Source organism: Squalius cephalus (genome assembly GCF_949319135.1).
Source record: "Squalius cephalus genome assembly, chromosome: 4".
Taxonomy (NCBI): domain Eukaryota; kingdom Metazoa; phylum Chordata; class Actinopteri; order Cypriniformes; family Leuciscidae; genus Squalius; species Squalius cephalus.
The window spans coordinates 54,470,202-54,495,185 of record NC_137125.1 but is presented as its reverse complement, the minus strand read 5'-3'; the positions used below and the strand labels follow the sequence as shown (position 1 = coordinate 54,495,185).

General features: G+C 37.7%; 1 protein-coding gene across 2 annotated transcripts in view; it reads left to right on the top strand.

Moving 5' to 3' along the window:
• Window positions 1–24,984, top strand: part of pthlha (parathyroid hormone-like hormone a) — a 110,941-nt gene that overhangs the window by 72,679 nt on the left and 13,278 nt on the right. Inside the window, exons 2-4 of one of the 2 annotated variants that reach the window (XM_079870152.1) lie at window positions 1,139–1,243; window positions 1,366–1,527; window positions 13,590–13,643. The exons of the other annotated variant lie outside the window; for it this stretch is intronic. Coding sequence (XP_079726278.1) covers window positions 13,603–13,643 — 41 coding nt within the window. The 5' untranslated portion in view covers window positions 1,139–1,243; window positions 1,366–1,527; window positions 13,590–13,602. The remainder of the gene's footprint in view (window positions 1–1,138; window positions 1,244–1,365; window positions 1,528–13,589; window positions 13,644–24,984) is intronic. 2 annotated transcript variants of the gene reach the window in all.

Below are 24,984 nucleotides of genomic sequence, written 5' to 3'. Positions count from 1 at the left end.
GCTAGATGTACAGTAGCTGGACAGCTTGGGATTTTCCAGGGTTTAGTGCGAACAGAAGCGGTTCTCAGGGTAGCACAAGGACCTTGCTGTGATTTTAAAACAAAACATCAAAATAATTATCCTAAAAAAAGATATTATAATCTTCATAGCTTGTGCTAATAATAATTAAGAATAATATAAGACATACTACTGACTATAAGTAACTTTGTAACTGCATGTCAACTAAGTCATTACACTAAAAATTCTGGGTTAAAAACAACCATTTTTGGGTTATTTGTCAACCCAGTGCTGGGTAAATATTGGACAGAACACATGCTAGGTTATTTTTACCTCGCTTGTTGGGTTTTATACATTAACCCAATTGCTGGGTTGTTTTTTGACAGTGCTGGGTCAGTCAATTTCAAATTGAAGGTTAATTTTAAATTATGTAAATGATCTCTAAAATCTCTGTTATATATATATATAATATATATGACAGGAACAGTTCATAAAAAAAAAAAATATTCAATGGCAAGTCAGTCTTTTACAGTCATATAATACTCAAAAATATTTAGTAAATGTTTTAGTACGTGACAGGAGCAGCAACTGCAGCCAATGGGAATCAGTGAGAAACAGAAAAACTATCCAGCACTGGATAAAAAATAAAATAAAAAATAACCCAATAAAATGACCCAGAAGGCTATGAAAGCTTGTTTCCGCCACAGAATGAAAAATAAAAAAGGTAATTGCGAAATTTTATCTGACAATTGTGACTTTTTTCTCTCACAATTGTGAGTTTACATCTTACATCTCAGAATTGCGTGATATAAAGTTAGAATTGTGAGCTATAAACTTGCAATTGTAAGAAATAAACTTAAAATTCTGACTTTGTTCTCAGAATGGCATGTTAATATCTCTCATATCTCACAGACTATAAAAATAACCCAATAAATTGACCCAGCAGGAATAAGAAATAACCCAGCATTTTTTTCAGAGAATTAGTAGACTGTCTGCTTAATATCTGCTAGCACTTTATTTTGATGGTTTATAATAAACTGACATTGGTACTCTTTCACAGTAAACTGATGTATTTAAATATACATGTTGGTTTTATTGTAGATTGGTCAAAAATATAAGCAGTATGTCTTTTTTGTTGCAGAAAACATTCTGAATTACGCTTCACGACAGACATTTTTCATGGATGCTTGGACAAATCGATAGGTGATTCTTGATGCCATGTAAACTATGGAAGCTTTCATTATGGGTAAGAGTAACACTTTCAACATGTTAATTTGTGCAGAACTGGTGATTTAAAGAATTCTCTGCTAATGTTAAAAATAATGAACTTGTGAAATTAGATTTTAAATGTATTTGTTTGCTTTGCAGACAAATCAGCGCAGTAAAAAACCCCAAAGTGGCGAGGGAGAGGTTGACTGAAGTTGTATTTTACTGCGCTGTGTGTTTTATGATGTGGTTTTCTCAGGGCCATGTTTCCTCCACACAGCCACTCAAACGGAGGCAAAAATAATGAGTACAACTGCAAGTCGAGTGAGTAACATGGAGAAAAACCCCCAGCACAATTAGGTGAATTAAATTCTGTTCAAGCCGAGTCTGATTTCCTCCATTAAAGTGAGCAGGGGATTCATTTTATAGAGCAGAACCGTCCCAGTGAATATCCCTGGCGTCAAAATAGCTGCCCTGTCGCCTAGCGCACAACTGTATTTTAAACAACTTGATTAAGTTGAAATAACCACCCCACCCGAAATGCAATGAGTTATTACTGCAAAGTACAGACGGCTTTACACCCCGCTGGCAAAGCAAACACACAAATGCCACATTGCTTTTTTGCTGGAATGCTCAAAGGTTTTAGCGTACACATCAGTAAAGACAATAAATATTCAGAATTATTGATTTAATGACACTATCAGTTAAGAGCAAAATGTTAAAGACAATCATTTTATCCCTTAAAACTCATCTTTGATCACTAAAATTACATATTTAAGTGTTTTTTCCCTTGAAAAAAAAAAATTCTTCATGCCTTAAAATATCTTGAATGTAACTCGACACCCTTGCCTCATTTAGTATACGCGGTTCTATGAATATGCAAATGAGCCCCGCCTCCACTCACTCACTCAGCTCAGAGATCCACTGGTTGACGATCACACGTTGATCTGATTGGTTACAAGGTCGTTTGTGACGTCAGAAACACCAGCGATTTCAAAGCGTGTTTTTGAGACTGTCTTTGGTTCACTGCAGTTTTAAGGAGGAAATACTCAGCAATGCTGTCGACTTATGAATTTACACATGGTTTGTCTTAAAGCAGATTAAAAACACCACATAGACACATAAACAACATTAAAAGCTTGATTTTCACCACAGGGCGACTTAAGCTGAATTGAGCTGAATAATGACACCAACTTTCCAGCATCGTCACTGTTATTGAACTGAACTGAATCAACATTGAACTGACTTGATCTGAATAATGACACTGTTGTCTTCTGTAGAGCTGCTTTACAGCTGAAATTCATTTGTTGCGTATTTGATGAGCTTCGCATCATTAACACTGTTTTTTTTTTTCCTCTTTTTATGGTTAATCCAAGCTAAACATAGACGAGACCAGACAACTAAGATCAGAATCTTAAATACAAGAGACAAACAAGGTAATCAATCATACACAGCTGAAAAGAATGACAAATCAAATTAACATGACAACAAACTAACGGTGCAAACTGAAACCAAAGTCCATGTGATGAGTGTGTGTGACATATTACTGCGCAGATGATGTGCCTTATCTGCTCGCATTTTGCAAATTAGTGCTGGGCGATAAAATAGTTTACATTTTCTTGGCAATATTAGCAATCAAGCCGCTGAGATTTGCTATGATGCATACTGTATATCGCCATATGAGAGTATACTGTATGTATGCGGATAAAGATGGACATACTTATATTTTGATCAAATTTGAAGAATTAAACTAAATTTAAATATACATTAAAAATAAAATAACCCATTAAACATGCAAGTATTTTGCAATCATCTAAACTCCATTGTAGTCTTGAGATTCTCCCAGGACCGAACACGTCACAATATTCCTCATTTAAATAATTAATGCGCAGAATAAAGGGGCGGGGCCTGGTTGAGTTAGTTAGTAGTGTGTTGAAACTGGCGGTTATGGTAAGGGGCGGGACATTTCCCAAACACACTAAGCGCTCGACCAATCACAACACACTGATCCAGCCGACCAATCAGAGCACAGTGTGCTTTTCAGAAGGAGGGGCTTCATAGAGACAGGAAGTAAACAGAGCGTTACTGACAGACTGGGAAGAGAGGAGCCGCAACAATGGAGAATATGAGGAGAATAATCAACATTCAAGCAGGAAAACCTGTTCTAGTAGAGCCGGAAACAACATTAAGACTTTAAAAAAAGACATTTCTCTTTATATAGAACATTTTTGGCTACAATTTGAGTCGAGAACTCTAGGGTTTCTATATGGAGCCCCACTGAACCTTTTTTCTTACAGTAATTAATGTGAAGTGGCTGCTCTGTGATTCCCCGGGTTGTGTGAACGGTGTGTGTGTGTGTGTGTGGGAGAGACAGCCAGTCTGTTGACACTGGGCGTCTCCGCGGAAAAACAGATCGTCTTGCTGACGCTTCGTCAGACATCAGCCATCCCCCCCACCCTACAAACTGCAATTGAACGCAGCTGTGTGTGTTTGAGCTGATATCTGTGGGGTCTCGAACCCTCACACTCACTGTTTATCACTGAAGAGTGTGTCTGAATGCTAAAGAGACCCTTCTGAGACAGAGAAAACACTACAGTATACACTTCATCCAGCCTTCTGGTGCCTTATTGTGACATTGTGCTGTTGAGTGGGTGGATTTTATTTGGCACCAGACGCTTTAAATTCCCAAGTCAGCACAACAAATAGCAAAAGACAAAAAAAAAAAAAACCTCAGACTGGGATACTTGTTCTATTCAAAAGTGTTTATCACTCTTATATTTGTGCAATTATTATATTATTACCATGTCAGGGAAGATTAAGTTGTAGATCATGCTTAGAAACCGAGGAAACAAACACAGGAAACTAGTGTTGCATCCCAATTCACATACTCTCTGTCCTCAATAGGATTCAAAACCCGAAGTAATGTGTCCCAAATCATAGTTATGTTGGAATGAGTATTTCAAAGATACCCGGATGGTCTACTTTTTCCGGTTAGAATCCGAAGTGCAGATCCGTGCAAACTATAAACGGCCCACAACTCATTGCGCTTTAGACGAGGATTCGATTAGAACTACAAACATGAATAAAAAGTGCTTAAAAACTACAAACATGGCGGATGTGCGAGACGGTAAAGTAGAGAGATATATATAAAGCGGTTTAAGTGATTAATAGTCAGTATCTAACCTGACAAAAAGATATTTATTCAACGTTATCCACATATTTCAGCTATAACAGCATTGTGAAATTTTAGCATAAAACTAACATAACAGAAAAAAATGTTAAAATAAGAGACTGAACAGAAATGAAAGATTATACAGTCATTTTAGTTTAATTTTAGTCATATTTTTAATAGTCTGAATGTAGTTTGTGACAAGATTACAATTCGTTATGTACTCTGTTTTCAGACCCGGATTTAAAAGACTTTTATAGTCTTTTGGTAATACCAATAGTCAAAATGTTGCACTTTTTTGCATCCCAGTTTCTATATTGTTCTACCAATCTAAAATGATTACGACAGACTGACACCTGACATTAAACAAATACAGATTATTTTTTATTTTATGTTTTTTGCTCAGTGCGGCCCATCGTTAGAGAGAGAAAAAGCTGCCATATTGAGTCAGACATGTTTTTCCTCTGCGGTGTAATTAAACAAAATCTATTGGTTTTTAAAACCATTACCACAGACTAGAAGCAAACACACATGACACCCAAACAAACCCACACACACTCTTCATGCACACAGAAAACAAATACCCACACACACAAACCACATGCACAAAAATAAACACACCTACACACACATACACACGGGATGGTTTGCATGGTCACTTTTACTGAGACCCAGCAAACACATGCAGCGAACCTCAAACAGAGAGAGCGAATTCACATCAAATTAAATCAGTTCACTTGAACTTGCATGATTTTTTTAATTGAGTATTTTCAGCATTTTTTTTATTATACTTATTCTGTATTAAACTAAAGTCACAATGCAAAAAAAAAAAAATTAAATTAACAATACAATAAAGTCCCATTAGCTTTTGTTAGTCAATGCATTAATTAACAATGAGCAATACATTTGTTAAAGTGTTCATTACACTTTGTGAACGTTAGTTAATAAAAATAATTAATAATACTACGTTTTTTGTTCATATCAACTCAGGTCCATTAAATAATATAATAACAGATGGACATTTCTGTATTACTAATGTATTAGTAAATGTTGAGCTTTGCATTCAACTAAGAACACTTAAAGTGTTTTCCATTGTTTATAAGTCGCTTTGGCTAAAAAAAAAAAGTCTGTTAAATGATTAATTGTACATTTTAGTTCATATTAACCAATGAAGTTAACTTGTGTTAACAAATGAGGCCTTATTTTAAAGTGCTACCAAAAAAAACTTAATATGCAGTTAATTTTGATTTCATTTTGATTAATGATCATCTCATGTTATATATATATATATATATATATATATATATATATATATATATATATATACGCACATACATACATACATGTGTTTATATAAGTTAAATTATAATTACAGAAAATTAAATTACATTACATAATTACACATACATAATTAAATTAATACATAAAATATCTCAATAAAAATAATAAATATTAAATAATACAATTATATTTGTTCATTTGTCATAACACTTACAGTATTTTAAGAACATAATGTCACAATGCAAAAAAAAAGGGTTTTCGTAAAGGGTTTTATACTGTATATATATATTGCAAATTATTATTTACATTTTTCCTATTGTTTCTATATTTAATTCTTATGCAGTATGACCTAGACGTGTGTGTATGGGCTTCACCTAGATATGCCTGGCTGATACAGATGCTAGACGTCTGGGAAAAAGACGACAGATGATACATCTGCACTTAGTGGCTATTCAGAACCAGTGTGACCCACAAGAGCCCACATTTATCCACACAACACTCAGATCTCTCCCACTCTATCCCGAACACATGTGTAACCGTCCCTGTTTTTAGCCCGTCGTTCCCCCGATGGTCTGAGTCCGGTCCAAACGCAAGCCCATGACATCAGCACGGCATCCCAGAGTTTACAGTATATAAAGCCCAGACTGACAGAACTCGAGCCTGTGTGTGTTGGCAGAGCGCAGGGCATTTGTGGTGATGGCTGAGGTTTAGCGTAATCAAGGGTTGGAGCATTAGAGAGACAGACAGAGCGAGTGAGAGAGAGAGACAGAAGAGAGTGGGTTATGGTTCGAGTAACGCTTGACACTCTAATGGCTGCGTGACCCCGATGTGTTTATGCTGAGATTTGTACAGCTTTTAAATTGAAACAATTAATTCCTATGGAGCCCTTCACTTTAGATGTGAAAAATTGCATCGCAACGTATCACCCTTTTAAATATGGTTACATTTCAGCAACAAGTTATATTTCACATTAAATGGCGTATTCTGCTTTTTTCCATGCTGCTGTTTGAGCATGAAAAAGGTTTCAAAGTAATTCTCTATATCAGTGTCTGTTTCTGAACTCCCTGAAACGCCTCCATTGTAGTCTTGAGTTTCTTCCGGGAACGAACACGTCACAATATTCCTCATTTAAATAATTCATACGCAGAATAAAGGGGCGGGGCCTGGTTGAGTTAGTTAGTAGTGTGTTAAACTGGCGGTTATGGTAAGGGGCGGGACATTTCACAAACACACTTAGTGCTCGACCAATCACAACACACTGCTCCAACCGACCAATCAGAGCACAGTGTGCTTTCAGAAGGAGGGGCTTCATAGAGACAGGAACTAAACAGAGCGTTACTGACAGACTGGGAAGAGAGGAGCCGCAAAAATGGAGAATATGAGGAGAATAATCAACATTCAAGCAGGAAAACCTGTTCTAGTAGAGCCTGAAAACAATATCAAGACTTTGTAAGAAGATAAAATATGACCTCTTTAAAGCAAGTGAATGGCCAAATTGTGTTTTGATTAGCGATGCAGTCAGTGTCTATTTCTGTTGCCATCCGTTAATCGTAATATAATCTTTGTTACTTCAGATTCTGATTTCAAACAAAGTCTGAGCTTTCCAATTTCCAAATAAATGTTATTTAATAAATAAAACTTAATTTAATAAACTCTTTCTTGTTGCTACCTCACGTTTTGTTTACTATTTAATGTATGTTCGAATATATCAAGTTTTTATTACAACCACCATGTTCATATTTCAGCAACAAATTTTAGTAGAAACAGTTTGTTCCTTTTTAGATGAATTTGATTGATTGTCAAATCAACTTTAGTTTTGGATTTCTGTTTCTTTTCGGTTTCACACAAAAAAAATGAATTTCTACGTCTTTCAGGTCTGCAGACTTTAGTAGCTGTATCTCTAATGTGAATAGACTTTAGCATGCGGTTCCTCGCTAACAGACTGACTCGATCTGGCAGAGACGCCTCGTCCAATATAAGGTGGAAATTGGTCTCAGGTGTCGAGTATGTCCAAACGCATGTCTGCAACTGCTGTTAGAGGCCATTTCTCACCTCATTTATTCTAATAGATGTGACAGATGAACTTTTGGAGGCCCAGTTAGTGGAAGAGCTTCTGTTCTTCTTGCATAGATGCTTTAGCAGGATAAAACAATCAATGGAAGTTTGTCAGGAGACAGTCATAAATGCTCTTTGTGTTTCAAAATGTGTCTAGTCTTTTTCTTTCTTCTTTTCCAGGCCAGCTATCACGACATTTTGAGAGTCTTATTGATGAAGTTGCATATTTATTGTGGAAAACTGTATAACAACATGCCAAGTTTAACGGCACATGCATGTGAAAGGAAACCCTATTGCCACTTTTGAGGACGGAGGTTTGTTACACTTAAAGGGATAGTTCACCCAAAAATGAAAATTCTGTCAGTAATTACTCACCCTCATGTTGTTCCAACCCCGTAAGACCTTCGTACATCTTCGGAACACAAATTAAGATATTTTTGATTAAATCTGAGAGTTGTCTCACTCCTCCATAGGCTTCTAAGGGACTGAAACTTGCTGACCCAGAAAATGTATTAAAGACATCGTTATTATAGTCCAAGTGACTCCAGTGGCTCAATCTTAAGTTTATAAAGTGACGAGAATACTTTTTGTGCGCAAAAACAAACAAAAATAACGTCTGTGTTACACGTCACCACGTAGGCTCACTATTGGCCGACACTGGTCATGTGTGATACGTGGTGACGTACAACACAGACGCGCTACGCTTAAACACTATGTGAAAAGACTCGAGGCCCAGAGAGAAGAATAAAGTCGTTATTTTTGTTTGTTTTTGCGCACAAAAAGTATTCTCGTCGCTTTATAAACTTAAGATCGAGCCACTGGAGTCACTTGGACCCATTTTCTGGGTCAGCGAGTTTCAGTCCCTTAGAAGCCTATGGAGGAGTGAGACAACTCTCAGATTTAATCAAAAATATCTTAATTTGTGTTCCGAAGATGAACGAAGGTCTTACGGGGTTGGAACAACATGAGGGTTCTATGAATATGAGGGCACCCCTGAAAATTCAAGCAATGAAGAAATTTTTTCCCTATCTAAAAGTAAAAGGAGATTTTGCAAATGAACCGATAATCGGTGGAGTCTGTAAAAAACACTCAACCACAATTTACCCGTTGCATTTCCTGATAACGTGCCGTGTGTGCCGTTTTTGGGTGAACTATCCCTTTAAGGGCCGATAAAAGAACGATAACTATAAAGTTTTAGTAATCGTTCTAATTCTATGAGAATAGGAAAGTCTACATCGCAACGACACAAATCACTTTCAGAATGTTTTTTTTTTTTTTTCAGTTTATGAATGATAAAAACATTGACAGCCAATCAGAATCCGCCAGATTTGAACAAGCTCGCACATTTAAAAGGAGTAGATGACAGAATTGCATATGCTAATTGACGTGAGCAAAACTTCCGACTAAATATAAATTCAATTCACATTTATTTGTAAAGCGCTTTTCACAATACACATCGTTTCAAAGCAGAGTCCACATTACCGTTTAGAGTGATCTGTTATCAGAGGTAACTAAGTTATGTTTTTCAGAAATGTACATATACAAATCACTGTTAGCTTTAGCTTAATTTAAAAAAATGTAGTAATAAACTAATTATGCACCATTAAAACTTACTCAAACTAAACTGTACTTAAAAATCCAAATATCAACTCCAAAATTGTGACATTTTCTAAACTTTTGCGTCTGTGTTTGCGTATTTGCATAAATTTGGTATCGAGCTCTTAAGGTCCACTCACAAGCCAAAGGTCGCTGTGGATTTGGTGTGACCCATTCTCACTTCCATCCAAAAAAGTCAATACAAATGCCATGGAGCCAAATTTAAAGTTATTTGTCGTATTTTCGGCGCGGGGGCGTGAGTGACTCATCTCTATATGCGACTCGATAAAGAGTTTATTCTATTTCAGACAATTGACATTTCCAGCTCACTCCTGCAGATCGCAGACAGAGAAGATCGCATGCGTCAGTGATCGAAACCCTGCAGTGGAAATGCTGGCCAGTGAAAGACGCTGTGAAATGTTTAGAGCTGTGAAACAGCAACCACAGCAGCCACACACACACACACACACACACACACTCGCTGTATGTGGTGTTCCCTGTCATTAAAGCATTATCCAGCACAGTCTGTCTGGCCCTCAGGGAATCCCCTGTGTTCTCATCCGTGTCGGCGTGGGAGAATCATGGTGCATGTCGGGTGTTGGAACAGTTTAGTTTGTGATGTGCATCTATGTCTCGAAGAAAGAGGAAAATGTTGCTCTTTCATATCACTGGATTTTTTTTTGTGTTTCACTTATGTATCAACTTTTTCCCCAAAATCGAGTCAAATGAGGTTATCATGCAGTTCATGCATGCAGTAAAAGTATACTTAGGTTGCATGCCTTAAGTATGCATAACATTATTCTTCTTTTGCATTCTATAGCCCTATTCGGACAGGATTAACTTTACAAGGGTAGATGTAGTAATTTTACCACAGGACATCTGTAATATTAAAGGGCACCTATTATGCCCCTTTTTACAAAAGTAATATTGGTCTTGGGTGTCCCCAGAATGTATTTGTGAAGTTTGAGCACAAAATACCCCACAGTTAATTTATTATAACCATTTGAAAATGTCATTTTTGGGGCCTGTTTTAAAAAGAGCTGTTTTGGTGTGTACCACCTTAAATGTAAATGGGCTGCATATCCCCGCCCTGCTGGACCCAGATGATGAAGAGACTCCGGCAGAAGAAACACAAATGAGAATGGACCAAGACATCTCGGAATGGTTATTTGATACATTTAAGTACTTAATATAGAGTTTTAATCGCGTCCCCTTTGTAATTATGGATGTGCAACACACACATGCACACACACACACATTATGATAACTTTCGCGCAATTTTTTGAAACTACACACACACAAATACTGTGATAACGTTTGCTAAGTAGAAACTAATGCCGCGTTCCAGGCAACCTGTAACCCGTGTTTTTCCAACTGGTAACTGGGAGTACATCGATCTAGTACGAGTTCACGGGTTTGACTGCCGTTCTAGTGCACTTTCACGGGTATAAGGTTGGAAAAACACGGGTTACAGGTTGCCTGGAACGCTACAAAGTCGTGAGTCATGGTTTGAAGTCGTGATTTACGTGCTCAAAAACCTGCCTGGAACGCAGCGTAAATTATATTTATGCGAGGGGTGCTGTTGCGTCATGTTGACATGACTTGTACAGGTGCTTATGTGGCAAATGTGAGAAGATGGCTACAGTTTGTTGAGACATCCTATGGCATCCTTTGACGACGACAATAGCTTTAGACGCATTTGTTGATGAACTGACATCGATTGAAATGACTATTTGCTCAAAAATCATAAAATACACTTACTTCTTCTGGAGGTGACGTTGGATCGCGAACAGTAGGCAACGATCCACACTTGAGGATTAACTTTGACCCTCGTTCACTAAACAGTCAGTCAGAAAATGATTTGCGCAAACATAAACGTATTTAGGAAGTTTAAGTGGCTCCTTTTCTTCATAAATAAAATCCATCCGCTGCGTTTTCAGTGGCTCTGATGTCAGTGATGTCTATGTCCATTCTTACATCCCAAAACAGAACACCAGTTGTCGTTGAAACAATGGCGATGGTGTACAGATCACCGAGGGCGGGGTAACCACAGTGTCAATCAAACCACGGTGGGGCTTCTACGTCACATTGCGCCGAATCTTAGAACAGCTCGTTCTGAGACAGTGCTTATGATTTATTGAGATTGTAAAAAAACCACTGGGTGGATTTTTATCATTCTAGGGTGGTTTTGCTCACACACTGCCAACACACATTTATGTTCAAACACCGTGTAAAAGTGAATTTTGCATAATAGGTGCCCTTTAATGGCCAATTCGCACAGGATAAGGTATCTCAGTAAAACAAGCAGAAGTGGGAGAGTAACTCAATTTGCGCATCGCCATCTCCCTCCTGTTGTCATGTGTGTATTACACTGCTTCCTGATATCACGTGCGCAAACACATATAACCTATATTTATATATATATAAAACAGTTATGTCCAGTCGAACGATGTATTAATTAACTTCAAGTTGGTAAAAGACACTTACCTAACGCTAAAAGATGTTTCGTGCCTCTAACAAGTGCTTTCGATCTTCTTTCTGATCTGAATGGCGTGTGGAAAACACTTGAGTTTTGCCACAGACTCGTCCCTAGAACGCAACTGAATGCTCTCCATACTCACTCCATACTCCATAAAAACCGTGGAAAACTACTTTTAAACAGGAAATGACTAAATATTTACGTACATATTTACAGCGGGTCTTTTCACACTGGATTAGTATTACCTGAGGTCATTTTTCCGGACCGTTTTACTGAAGGTAAAAGTCGCCCTAATATTTTCTGACATTGTAATGATCACTGAGATACACATTCAGACGGGACTCAAGTCACAAATAAGCTCTGGTAATTATTACTTTACCCCACCTCTCCATGTTAAACTAGTCCCATCCGAATAGGGCTTATGCCATTGAAAATTCCAACAAGAAAAAATGCACTTTAAACAACTGTTCTTCCTGTAATGTTATTAGAGTGTTCGTTCAGAGCTATCTGGTCTTTAATAACGTTCTCTAAACGTTATTTACACATCATTCATGGAGTTTTTTTCTGAAACACATTAGTTGGACGTTCGTCTAGCATTCTTTAATCTTACATACTGCAGAATGACAAAATAAAGTGTTTTCTCCTTAAAACTGCAGTGAACCAAAGACAGTCTCAAAAACACGCTTTGAAATCGCTGGTGTTTCTGACGTCACAAACTACCTTGTAACCAATCAGATCAACGTGTGATCGTCAACCAGTGGATCTTTGAGCTGAGTGAGTGAGTGGAGGCGGGGCTCATTTGCATATTCATAGAACCGCGTATATGCATACTAAATGAGGCAAGGGTGTTGAGTTAGATATTTTAAGGCGTGAAGAATTCGTTTTTTTAAAGGAAAAAAACATTTTAAAATGTAACATTTTAAAGTGATCAAAGATGAGTTTTAAGGGATACAATTATTGACTACAGGGGGACTTTAAAACATTTTAAAAGACATGGACGTTTTGAATGTTCAGTTTTCATAACATGGGAACATCAGCAAAACGTTCATATAATATTTTTGTTAGCTGGAATGGTGCATAGTTTTAGTGTATATTGCATGATTTGGGACACAACTCTACTTTAAAGTACAAAGACATTTTTATCAGTGATAACTTCTGGAGAGAAATGGCGCACAAGGATGAACTTTCCTAGTGTGCATTTGCCTAAGCGTTCGCATCAAAACTTTGGGCGTAAGACTATAGAACTGTGGAAAGCAGCTCATATCATTTAATGAGAAGTGTTTAAGCTCATATTGAGATCTCTGACTTGATTGTAGATCTGACTTTGATTCGTACAAGACTTTGTTGAGGGGTCATTTTCTCAAGAGAAACATCTGAGAAGCAGGAGACTTTCTCTGTATTTAATCTCATTGCTGTTTATAGGCAACAAGTGAGATATTTAAGAGGTCTCATTTGTGAATTTTCTATGGGAAGCGTCATGCAAAACATGTTGAGCCCCATTTGAAAAGTGGGCCACACAGAGAGCGTCTCATCACTGTGTTCTGGAACTAAACAGCATCATTGTTCTGTTTTCCTCCCACGAAGCCCTGGAAACCTCACAGCTAATCTGTGAAGAATGAGGCCTGTGACATTTTCAGCAAATGCATTCATAATCCTGCAGTTCTGTCAGATCACTTAAAGTCGTTTCCTGGGTTTTTAACATTTTCTAAGGATAATGTGAGTGACACTACTACTACTACAAAAAAAGTTTTACTTTTTACTGCCTTGTTGTCCAGTACAATTAAAATAGCAGATTTTGACTGCCAGTTCATCTACTGTCATGGCAAAGCAACAGTCTGAAGAGGATCTTGTTGAGCACTTGTAAGTTGGTTAAAGTCATTAATTTCCTAAATAATAACAAGTTCGGTTTAATGTCAGAGGCATTTGAATGTAACTATATCGAACCCGAGTTATAAGGTTTGTTACCACCAAATACATGCAAAGTCAGCATGAAATGTAAATCTTATCTTATTGTGAAGATTCATTCGTGCATGTTTCTTTTTTGACCTCTAAATCTCTGGTGACGTAATAATTTAGTCCGCTTAAACTCCGCCCCTGTTAGCTCAAGCTCATCTGCATACACCTGAGTGCCACGCCCACATCTCAACATCCAATCAACCGATGCGTAGAACCAAGTCCCTTACATTTATTCTTTGGATAAAGAAGAAAAGATCTGTCGGTACTTCCACAACTTAAAGTCGCCCTGTGGTGAAAATCCAGCTTTTAATGTTGTTTATATGTCTATGTGGTGTTTTTAATATGCTTTAAGACAAACCATGTGTAAATTCATAAGTCGAGTGTTTTCTCCTTAAAACTGCAGTGAACCAAAGACAGTCTCAAAAACACGCTTTGAAATCGCTGGTGTTTCTGACGTCACAAACTACCTTGTAACCAATCAGATCAACGTGTGATCGTCAACCAGTGGATCTCTGAGCTGAGTGAGTGGAGGCGGGGCTCATTTGCATATTCATAGAACTGCGTATACTAAATGAGGCAAGGGTGTCGAGTTACATTCAAGATATTTTAAGACATGAAGAATTTTTTTTAAGAAAAAAAAAACGTTTATATATGTAATTTTGGATGAGTTTTAAGGGATAAAATTATTCACTACAGGGGGACTTTAAATAAGCAATAATGCTTGACTTAGCAAACACAACTTAAGAGTACATTTTTGGCCTCTCCAAGCGATATTTACAGTGTTTGTGAAATGCAAAGTTTTTCTCACGCTGGTTCTCCGAGCGAAGGTGATTAAGATGCAGCACAGTTTTGTAATTCCAGCCCCATTATTCCACTCGCTCGGCTCGAGAAACGGCCAAGATGTAGTTGGCCTATGGAGGAAGATGCCATTCACTGAGTTTTCCAGTACAGATGAAGCCCACCAACAACATCCACTGGAGAATTCATGCTGACATACGCGACACACGCCAAACAATGCACAATAAATACAGTATTACATATGAGCCAGGGATGCCAAAGACAAGCAGTATGGAGAGAGAAAGTTAAGTGTTGTTGAATTCCTGGCTCTACATGAGAAGCTTCGTCCTGGATTGAGTTTCACCCTCAACTCGCTGCCACACAAAGCAAATCGGACACATCACACGGCTAATAATAGCCAGAGCGAACACCACAAATTAATTACAGACTTCAGATCTTCCATCAGCGTATGTGTGCAAGACAGTTCCATGTGAAGCATCGTGGAGGTCAGATGAACACGCTAAACACACAAGACATGCGCTCAAAGAGAAATGTATCTGGGTCGAGTGGGAAGGACTGCAGATTCAGTAGGGATTTGAGATTCTTGGAAGTGGGTTTAAACCATGACATTTCAAAATAAGATTTGGTCCTACGTTTGGCTGCAAGAGGGTATTTCTTTTTTCTACCAAAAATTTAATTTCTGTCATCCATTATTCATCCTCATGCCATTCCAGGTTTGATGCGGAACACAAAAGACGTTCAGCAGAAAGTTCACACAGCTGTAAATAAGTATCATCCTACTCTTTGTGTGAGGAACAGGCCAAAATCTAGGGCTTTATTCACTAAAAATCCCAGTTTTAACTAGAGATGCATGATATATCGGCCACCATATCGGTATCGGCCGATATATGTCAATTTTCAATCTTACCGTTATCGGCCCGATAAGAAAATTTGGCCGATATATTAAAGCTGATAAATAATGTATTATTTCCTTCAGCTGAGACACTTCAGATGCGCACTGTTCAACATGATGGTTTTGAATTGCTTGAAATATGATTGGAATCACTTCAAAAAAGGAAAATATGGTTTCAGTGCAACGGGCAGCGCAAATCTGTCATATCGGCTACATAAAATTATAATGAGAACATAATTATAATTGTGTGCTTGGGACATGACTTTTAATGGTGAGACTTTAGTTTTTGTAATCAGGCTCTCAAAAATTTGGATTTGGATTTATCGGCCAATATATCGGTTATCGGCTCTCAAATATACAAAATTATCGGTATCAGCCAAAGTTTTCATATCGGTGCATCCCTAGTTGTAACTCAAAACTCATGCATCATGTTATTGTTTTTGGACAAGTTTCACATTTTATTGAAATTAGTTGAAAATAGACTTTTTCTATGTCGAATATCAAATGCAACATTAAATACAACTCATCTAATACAGCCTTTTAATATCACTATAATTTTCCGCTAGACTGTTACTCGTTTCCATTACAACCATTTAATATACTTATAAAGTGACAACTTCCTCTTTGTAGTGGGCGAGAAGTAATCAGGAGCATCTTGTGCTAATTCAATTAGCACAGACTGGTCTTAATTACAGCCCTTCAAAGAGGCTTCTTAAAAAAAAAAAAAAAAAAATCTTATTGTAGTTCGCTAAAATGCGTTCCATATCTGTCTATTTCAGCTCTGTCTCCACAACAAACTGTGAACACACACATGTGGAAGCATTTTAACTGTAGAATTCGTCTCAATGCTGTAATAAAGCAAAGACTCTTTTAAATTCGCAACATATTGCATCTTCTCTCTTTGATGAGCAATATCAAATCTTGCTAATGAATTTTTCCAGTTGAGTGCAACTTAGCATGTGTTATCCGGTTATGTAGTTGGACATGATCCAGTTATATACAGTTATATGTAATTATAGTTTGTAGCAGACAAATTTCTTCAAATTATCTTTCAGTTATTTGGCCATAATGTGTTTTGAGGAACAACGGGAAGTGATGATGTGGAGTTAAAGGAACAGTTCACCCATAAATGAAAATTCAGGTCATCGTTCCAAATGTTTCCATACTTGGCTAACATTTTTCCGTCTATACAATGAAAGTCAATGGGGTCCAATGTTGTTTGTACCTTGAACGTCTAGAATTTTTAGCTTTTGTACTGCATTTTGTGTCTTTGCCAGTCTGAGAAAGCGCCTGCTTGACTGTTTAATGCAAGCCAACAGGAAAACGAACTCATTCGCTTTCCCTGCGAGTGTGTGATTATTAAAGTAGCCATCGTTTCTGTTGGACTCGGGAGCAGAGGAACATGTGATGCTAGGCCTTAAACTGACCTCATAACATCCATCTTCCTTTTCATGCTTTCAAAAAGACGGATGTGTTTAAAGTGGGATGCCTGGTATGAGTATAAAATACCTGCTTTCCACAGAAACCAAAGTCATTTACCCTTAAAGAGGAAAAACTCAGGAATTCGACTGACCTCCGGGTCAAAAATTGCTCTTGTGTGTTTCGTCTGGAAAGAAAGTAGATCGTTGAGGAGCGCTATACGAGTGTGTTGGCTGCTAAATCCCACCGGCACTGCCAGGTGGATATATTTCAGGTCACATCCTGAGGAAGAAGCAGGTAAAAGTGTAGAGAACATGGGAAGAAGAAAGTCAGAGTTTCAGATCAAGCGTTTGAGAGACGCTGGCACTCGAGACGGACCACACATCACCAAACCTCCTGATTCATGCGATCTGTCTGAAGGGCAAGGCCAGTCACCAAATGTACTCACTACTATAACTTAAGAGTCTTAAATATGTCTTAGTTTCTGTTCAAAGAATTGTTCACCCAATAATTAATCACAGTTCACTGTCAACCCCCCCCCCCCCCCCCCCCCCCAAAAAAGCATAATATTCGAAGTTTCTAAATCAATAGCAGTGTGTGACTGAGGATCTAAAAATTTTACTTGGATTATTAATTGCAACTTTGAAGTTGTTCTTTTGCATAAGCGTATTTGCCTCTTTCACCAGGTTTAAAGTCAAAGTCAAATGCCACTGGCTCTTGTGTGTCTCATAACCAGTGAACAATTACTTTTAGTCCTGAAAACGCTGTAAATTAAAAATAATTATATTACAAATATTAATGTTTACCATTTATTTATTGTGTCAGGTCATCTCTGCAAGTTATTGCTCATTTCAACACCATAAGTGTCAACAGATGGTATCGCACAAGTAATGACTGCTTTTGAAAGGTGTGGTATAATGCCCTTTTCACAAGATGTAAAATAAGTCTCTGATGTCCCCAGAGTGTGTATGTGAAGGTTTAGCTCAAAATACCCCACAGATATTTTTATATATATGTTAAAATGGTCACTTTTTAAGGGTGAGCAAAAATTCACTGTTTTTGTGTGTGTCCCTTTAAATGCAAATGAGCTGCTGCTCCCGGTACAGGGGGCGGAGCTACAACAGCTTGTGTCCTGAAAATTTCAAAAACTTTTTTGTTCGTTTAAATTTACTTAGCTGATGTAAAGTTAGCTATCTTCTAGTCATTGGTTAGCATATTCTGTTATGATAATCTATAAATCGTGTTCCCGGGGGCGGGGTTTATGTAAATTTTAGGGTTGGTGATGTCACTAACCCTGGAGGAATGTTATATAGTCCCTACCAGCCGTTTGTTGTAGTCTTTAAAAAGTGATTCCTTTAAAAGAAAATATTTCCCTTTGTACTTTATATAGTACAACTTTGAACTTTGAGCGCCGTGACTTCTTTCTAACTAAAGTTAGAAAAGTGAAATCATAATCAACCACCCCTTTAAAGTCCAATGAATGAAAAGAGCAACTGATATTTTCCTTCATATTATGACATCAGCCTTGGTTCTGTGTTTGATTGGATGTTGAGATGTGGGCGTGGCACTCGAGCGTATGCAGATGAGCATGAGCTTGCAGGGGCGGAGTTTAAACACACTGAATGATTGGAGGATCCAGCATATGTCACATACATCAGGTCAAATCGTTTTTTATTAATGAAATGCATGCACGGATGAACTTTGTGAACCTAATGTTATGATTAGTTGGAACACTTTACAATAGGGTCCTTAATGCATTACATGTGTTACGTTATTAACTAATGTTAAAGTCCCCCTGTCGTCAATCATTTTATCATCTTTGATCAGCAAAATTACATATTTAAGTTTTTTCCTTGAAAAAAAATATCTTCATGCCTTAAAATATTGTGAGTGTAATTCGACACCCTTGCCTCATTTTGTATACGCGGTTCTATGAATATGCAAATGAGCCCCGCCTCCACTCACTCAGCTCAGAGATCCACTGGTTGACGATCACACGTTGATCTGATTGGTTACAAGGTCGTTTGTGACGTCAGAAACACCAGCGATTTCAAAGCGTGTTTTTGAGACTGTCTTTGGTTCACTGCAGTTTTAAGGAGGAAATACTCAGCAATGGTGTCGACTTATGAATTTACACATGCTTTGTCTTAAAGCATATTAAAAACACCACACAGACATATAAACAACATAAAATACTTGATTTTCACCTCAGGGCGACTTTAACAGATTGTACCTTATTGTAAAGTGTTACCATTATTTTTGACCTTATCAGACCAGATCTGCGCCTCTAAAAACAAAACAGACTCTTTCCAAGTACATGCTTCAGGACAAACTGCAATGTGAACCAGACTTTATGCAAAACATAATCCTGGCAACTAGAATGACCACAAGTAAACAAACACTTGATATCAACTCCACAAATCACCGCATCACTCATGAACTCCTGAGGAGAAACGCACACGAGTAAAGCACAGATAATCCTCATCGCAGTCAGGACTGTGTCAGACTCTAATACTGTAATCGTCTGGTGTGTGTCTGGTGTGTGTTTGGTGTTTTGTGGTGCCGTTCCCAGTCAGCGGTCGGAGCACAGAGAGGGAACGCAAGCAGGTCATGATACACACGATACACTGATACACACACGCCACGGGCCACAGCAAAGCCCAAACCACCAGCAGTGCCCGCAACTAAACATAGCTCAACCTCAGCTCAGACGACCTCTCTCTCTCTCTCTCTCTCACTCACACACACATACTCTCTCTCTCTCTCACTCACTCACACACACACACTCTCTCTCTCTCTCTCTCTCTCTCTCACACTCTCTCTCTCACTCACACACACACACATACTCTCTCTCTCTCACTCTCTCTCACTCACACACACACACTCTCTCTCTCACTCACACACACACTCTCTCACTCTCTCTCTCTCTCTCTCACTCACACACACACACACACATACTCTCTCTCTCACTCACTCACACACACACACACACACACACTCTCTCTCTCTCTCTCTCTCTCTCACTCTCTTTCTTTCTCTCTAATGTGGATTTTGTGTAAACCAAAAAGACTTAGAGCATTTATTTTTAAAATGTGGAAGATTACAAGGTCTTTTTAATTTTATTAAAGATTTTGATAAGGCATTTTCTGATAAAATATGTACTGGGAGTGTTAAGTATAGGTATTCTATGAGAAGGATGGCATGCTTATTAAACTATTTGTTGGGAACAGCAAAATTAGCAATCTGGAAAACTTGGGACTACTGAGGTGGAAATGATGTTTAGAAAACTAGTGGGTGCAAGAAGCAAAATTTAATTTGCGTATTACAAACTAATGAGAAATGAAATGTTTTTTTGTAATATTTGGTGTTTTAAAGATTTTGAGGGTCAGTTGGTTTTGAATATTATTATTTTCACATATATTGTGAATGTGTAAAGACTTTCTCTCTCTCTCTCCCTCTCTCTCTGCAGACTCAGATTAGCTGTGACGTTAAACACACACATTGACCGCTGCGCTGAGTTTGGAGCGCGTTCACACACTCGCCACATTCCTCCACACGAAGGCCTGAGTTAATTATCACGGTTTAACGCCACAACAGAGCTGCGTCTCCTCCTCGGCTGCTTTCATATTTGGCTTTTACATGATAATATTAATGTGCCTGAGAGAAGTTTATGTAGCATTTAAGCTTGTGAAATAACAGTCATTTGCAGTGTTGGGTATCAGCGTGTGTGACGCGACGGGGCAAGTTTTCTGGGAAAGTATGTTTGATTTTTTTTTTTTTTTTTTTTTTTTACTGGTGTGAATCACACGAAAAATACTGTGAAAAATGAATAACATGTGATTTTCTGTTTCAAAAAAAGACAGGCGAGTTACTTTGGCATACAGTTAGATATAAAACCCCACAACCCACACTTATGTCTGTGTGTGTGTGTGTGTTTTGAGGCATCGTCTAATTTCATATGCAGCATGTCGTGTGTGTGTGTGTGTGTGTGTGAGGCGGTAGTGTTGACTACTCAGTGATGTCAGAAGCAGCCCTGAACCTCATATATATATATTTTGAACGTTCAACTCCTTCACAAGTAGCAGAGGAGCTCAAGAGTCAAGACATCTTCAGACTCGAGGACAAACCAGAAATCAGGACAAACCAGACTGATTTCAGGACAGTAAATGCAAGACTTTTGACCAGCAGAAGAAATATCCGTATGGATTGTTAAGGCAACTTTGTGGACGGCCGTCTGAATCACTACAGTGAGTATTTCTCATATCTTTTAAAGCAGTGAAATATCACTGTCTGTGTTTTCTTTTAGTTGGTAGTCACAGGTTTGAGAGATTATATTAGTGTAAAGGTCTTATTATTAAAATGTTTCTCATTCATGGCTCAGGAAACTTAATGATGTTCTTAGTTTCATTTAGTTTAATCAGAACTAATACTGAATCAACTCACTAACAAGTCATTTTAGTAGCCTTAAAATAACTCATTTTTTTGCACTGCAATATGGTTTTATTTAAGTATCATCTTTGTCTTCATTGATTTAGTTTGTTAGGAGAAATAAAAACAGACAAATGAGTCAACAGTAAGAGTATAGATGTTTAAAATGTGGATCATTTGAACTCTATATAGAGTTTAATGTGAAATGAGTTAGTTCATTTTTAGATTTCTGACTGATTTTGCTTCACGCTTTAAACTCTCTCTCTTTTTTACTAAAAAAATGCATTAATGTGAAAGAGTTGGGTAACACTTTATTTCACAGTGTCCTTGTTACATATGTTACATGTACTTACCATAGTAATAACAGTAAATTATGCATAATTACATGCCAACCAAACCCTAATCCTATAGTAAGTACATGTTGTTGATTAATATTACTCAGTACTTAAATATATAATTACACTGTAACAATGACACCTTAAAATAAAGTGTAACCAAGGGTTTTTATTTGGTTTATTAAAAAATACTACAATATCAACCTTTACGATGTGGATCATTTCCTCGGTTGTGGAGTTTAATGAGAAGTGTTGGAGATCAGATTGAGATCCCTGACTTTCCCTGGCAAATCTGAGCTCAGTTTGAGATGTAGTCGAGATTTCTCCTGCAAATCTGAGCTCAGTTTGAGATGTAGTCGAGATTTCTCCTGCAAATCTGAGCTCAGTTTGAGATGTAGTCGAGATTTCTCCTGCAAATCTGAGCTCAGTTTGAGATGTAGTCGAGATTTCTTCTGCAAATCTGAGCTCAGTTTGAGATGTAGTCGAGATTTCTCCTGCAAATCTGAGCTCAGTTTGAGATGTAGTCGAGATTTCTCCTGCAAATCTGAGCTCAGTTTGAGATGTAGTCGAGATTTCTCCTGCAAATCTGAGCTCAGTTTGAGATGTAGTCGAGATTTCTTCTGCAAATCTGAGCTCAGTTTGAGATGTAGTCGAGATTTCTCCTGCAAATCTGAGCTCAGTTTGAGATGTAGTCGAGATTTCTTCTGCAAATCTGGAGTTGAGGGTTTATTTTTTCAGGAGAAACTCAAGCAAAAGTTTGTGGAAACTCTCTTTTGTGAGTATCTCAACAGGCTCTTCTGATGAAGCACGTGTGAATCCTAATGGAGTTCAGCTCTGGTGTGTGTGTGTGTGTGTGGCTCAGAGAACATGTTGTTGTGTGTTTGTGTTGGGTTGCGATAGAGATGACAGTAAATCAGCGCCACATTGATCCTCACTATCTGAGAGATCAGATCAGATTGGATCTTGATGAAGAGGTTCAGCTGAAGATGAAGTCATAGGTTTTGCTCTTCGCCTTTAATATTTGGGAACGCTTTAATATTTCAGATGTTTATTATGAGATTAAAGATTTGCAGACGTCTTATTCACTCAGATGTGTTTCCACAAGAGATCTCACTTTACTCGGGTTTACAATGATTTGCCATCGAAAGTCAAATCTATGCTCTACAACTATATCAAACTATTTCTATATATATTTATATCAAAATATCTATATAACTCAAAACTCCATTAAGTCTCCTGAACCATGAAAGAGCAAACTCTGAGTGAGCAATACAATTTCTTTATTTCTATTTCTTTATGTTTATATATACTATATATATTTAGATATATACATCAAGGCATCTAGAACTCTAAATTATATATATATATATATATCAGTCAGTTGGTTAATTAATCAGTATTAATTAAATTAGTAACACCAGCCAATATTATTGAAGCCCTCATTTTAAACATTCAATAGGCTTTAAAAAATATAACCACTTTTAATTTCAGTAAACTTAAAACAGTCTTCACTTAAACCTTTTATAATACATTTTAAATGTAGCTTTGACATTAACACACACACACACACACACACATACATACATATATTTTGGAGTGTTGATGTTTCATCATGGGTTGCTGATTAGATATATGATATTTAAAGCAGATTTAGCTTTATTTACGCTTCAGACTCGCTACTATCATCAGGACTGTTCTTTTAGTCAACGTTCATATTCAGATCAAGTGTCTTCATTAAAGTATTAGAGCAGCGTATATCCAGCTCATATAGTGAGTATTAATTCACTATAATCCCAAGAAACTCTGTTTATGATTGGATGAGGGGAAAAAGATCCATTAATGTGACAAAAAGGGGTTTTGGGTTTGACGTTCTGTTCTGCGCGAGTCTGAATCGTAAAGTAAATGGTGTGATATAATACTTTATGACTTCTGGAGAGAACTGAGAGAAATCCACAGAAAAGACCAAAAGCAGCCAATGAATGTGATAATCCTCTGGGACGAGGAACAATGCAGGGATGTTTTCTGGTTTAACCCTTCATGCACCAACACATGAGCCTTTAACCCTTGGTTTGATTGATCTCAGCAATAAAACATGCAGTATAATGTGACTGGTAGGATGCATAACATGCACTGTCAAACTAAACGGGGTCTATTTTGGCTTAAACATCTGGAAACCGATTCTGTAAAGTCTAATTCAGAATTAACTGTGAATGTGAACAACCGCTGTACTCTCGTTTAACACGTTTAATTAAGTCCCATATTAGTGTTGCGATATTGAATCTGATATAGTCGTCTAAACAAAACGTCCTCGGATGGAGAGAGAGATTAGACGACGTGAGAGAGAGAGAGAGAGACGGAGGAAAAAAGCAGTAAGATTAAAAGCGAACATTTGTTTTGTGTATGTATGCTGCTCTCTGCCAAAAGCCAGTAATTTTGGACGAATCTAAAACAGCTTTCCTGGCGCTGTCCCACTTCACGCCTTCTGCCAGGAAAGACTTTTTTCACCTGTTTATATGCAGGTAAAGTATACTCTACAGAGTGCCCCCGAATGAGGTCTTTTTTTCCAACTCAACACGAAACCCTTATATAAGTGTGTGTGTGTGTGTGTGTGTGGACCACAGGAGCTGAAACAGGTAGACAGGACCTGTGTGACTGAAGTGGAACTTTAACTACATCAGCATGTAAACTGAAGGAGCCTGTAAAACATATACATCACTCTTTATCATCAGTGCTCTTCTCTTTTAACCGTCGGGACGGGGAAGAGTGAGTGCTATTTACACACGCTGCAAAACAATCATGTTTTTGTCTTGTTTTCCATTACAAGTATCTATATTCTTAAATTAAAGAGGCTTTTGGAAAGTCCAGGCTCTACTAGAACTGTTGATAATGTTGATTATTCTCCTCATATTCTCCATTGTTGCGGCTCCTCTCTTCCCAGTCTGTCAGTAACGCTCTGTTTAGTTCCTGTCTCTATGAAGCCCCTCCTTCTGAAAGCACACTGTGCTCTGATTGGTCGGCTGGAGCAGTGTGTTGTGATTGGTCGAGCGCTTCGAGTGTGTTTGGGAAATGTCCCGCCCCTTACCATAACCGGCAGTTTAACACACTACTAACTAACTCAACCAGGCCCCGCCCCTTTATTCAGCGCATTAATTATTTAAATGAGGAATATTGTGACGTGTTTGTAGTCGGATATTTGTTCTTGTTTTAAGGATAAACTCAATACAATTTGATACAAGGGCATTAGTCATTAGGGCAATTTGCTTCTCAAGTAAATGTATCTTGATTTAAGAATGTGTGTGAATCAGGCACAGGAGAGACGGACACACACCACAACAGACAGTAATTGAGGTGTTTTGTGAATAGGATCTGTCTA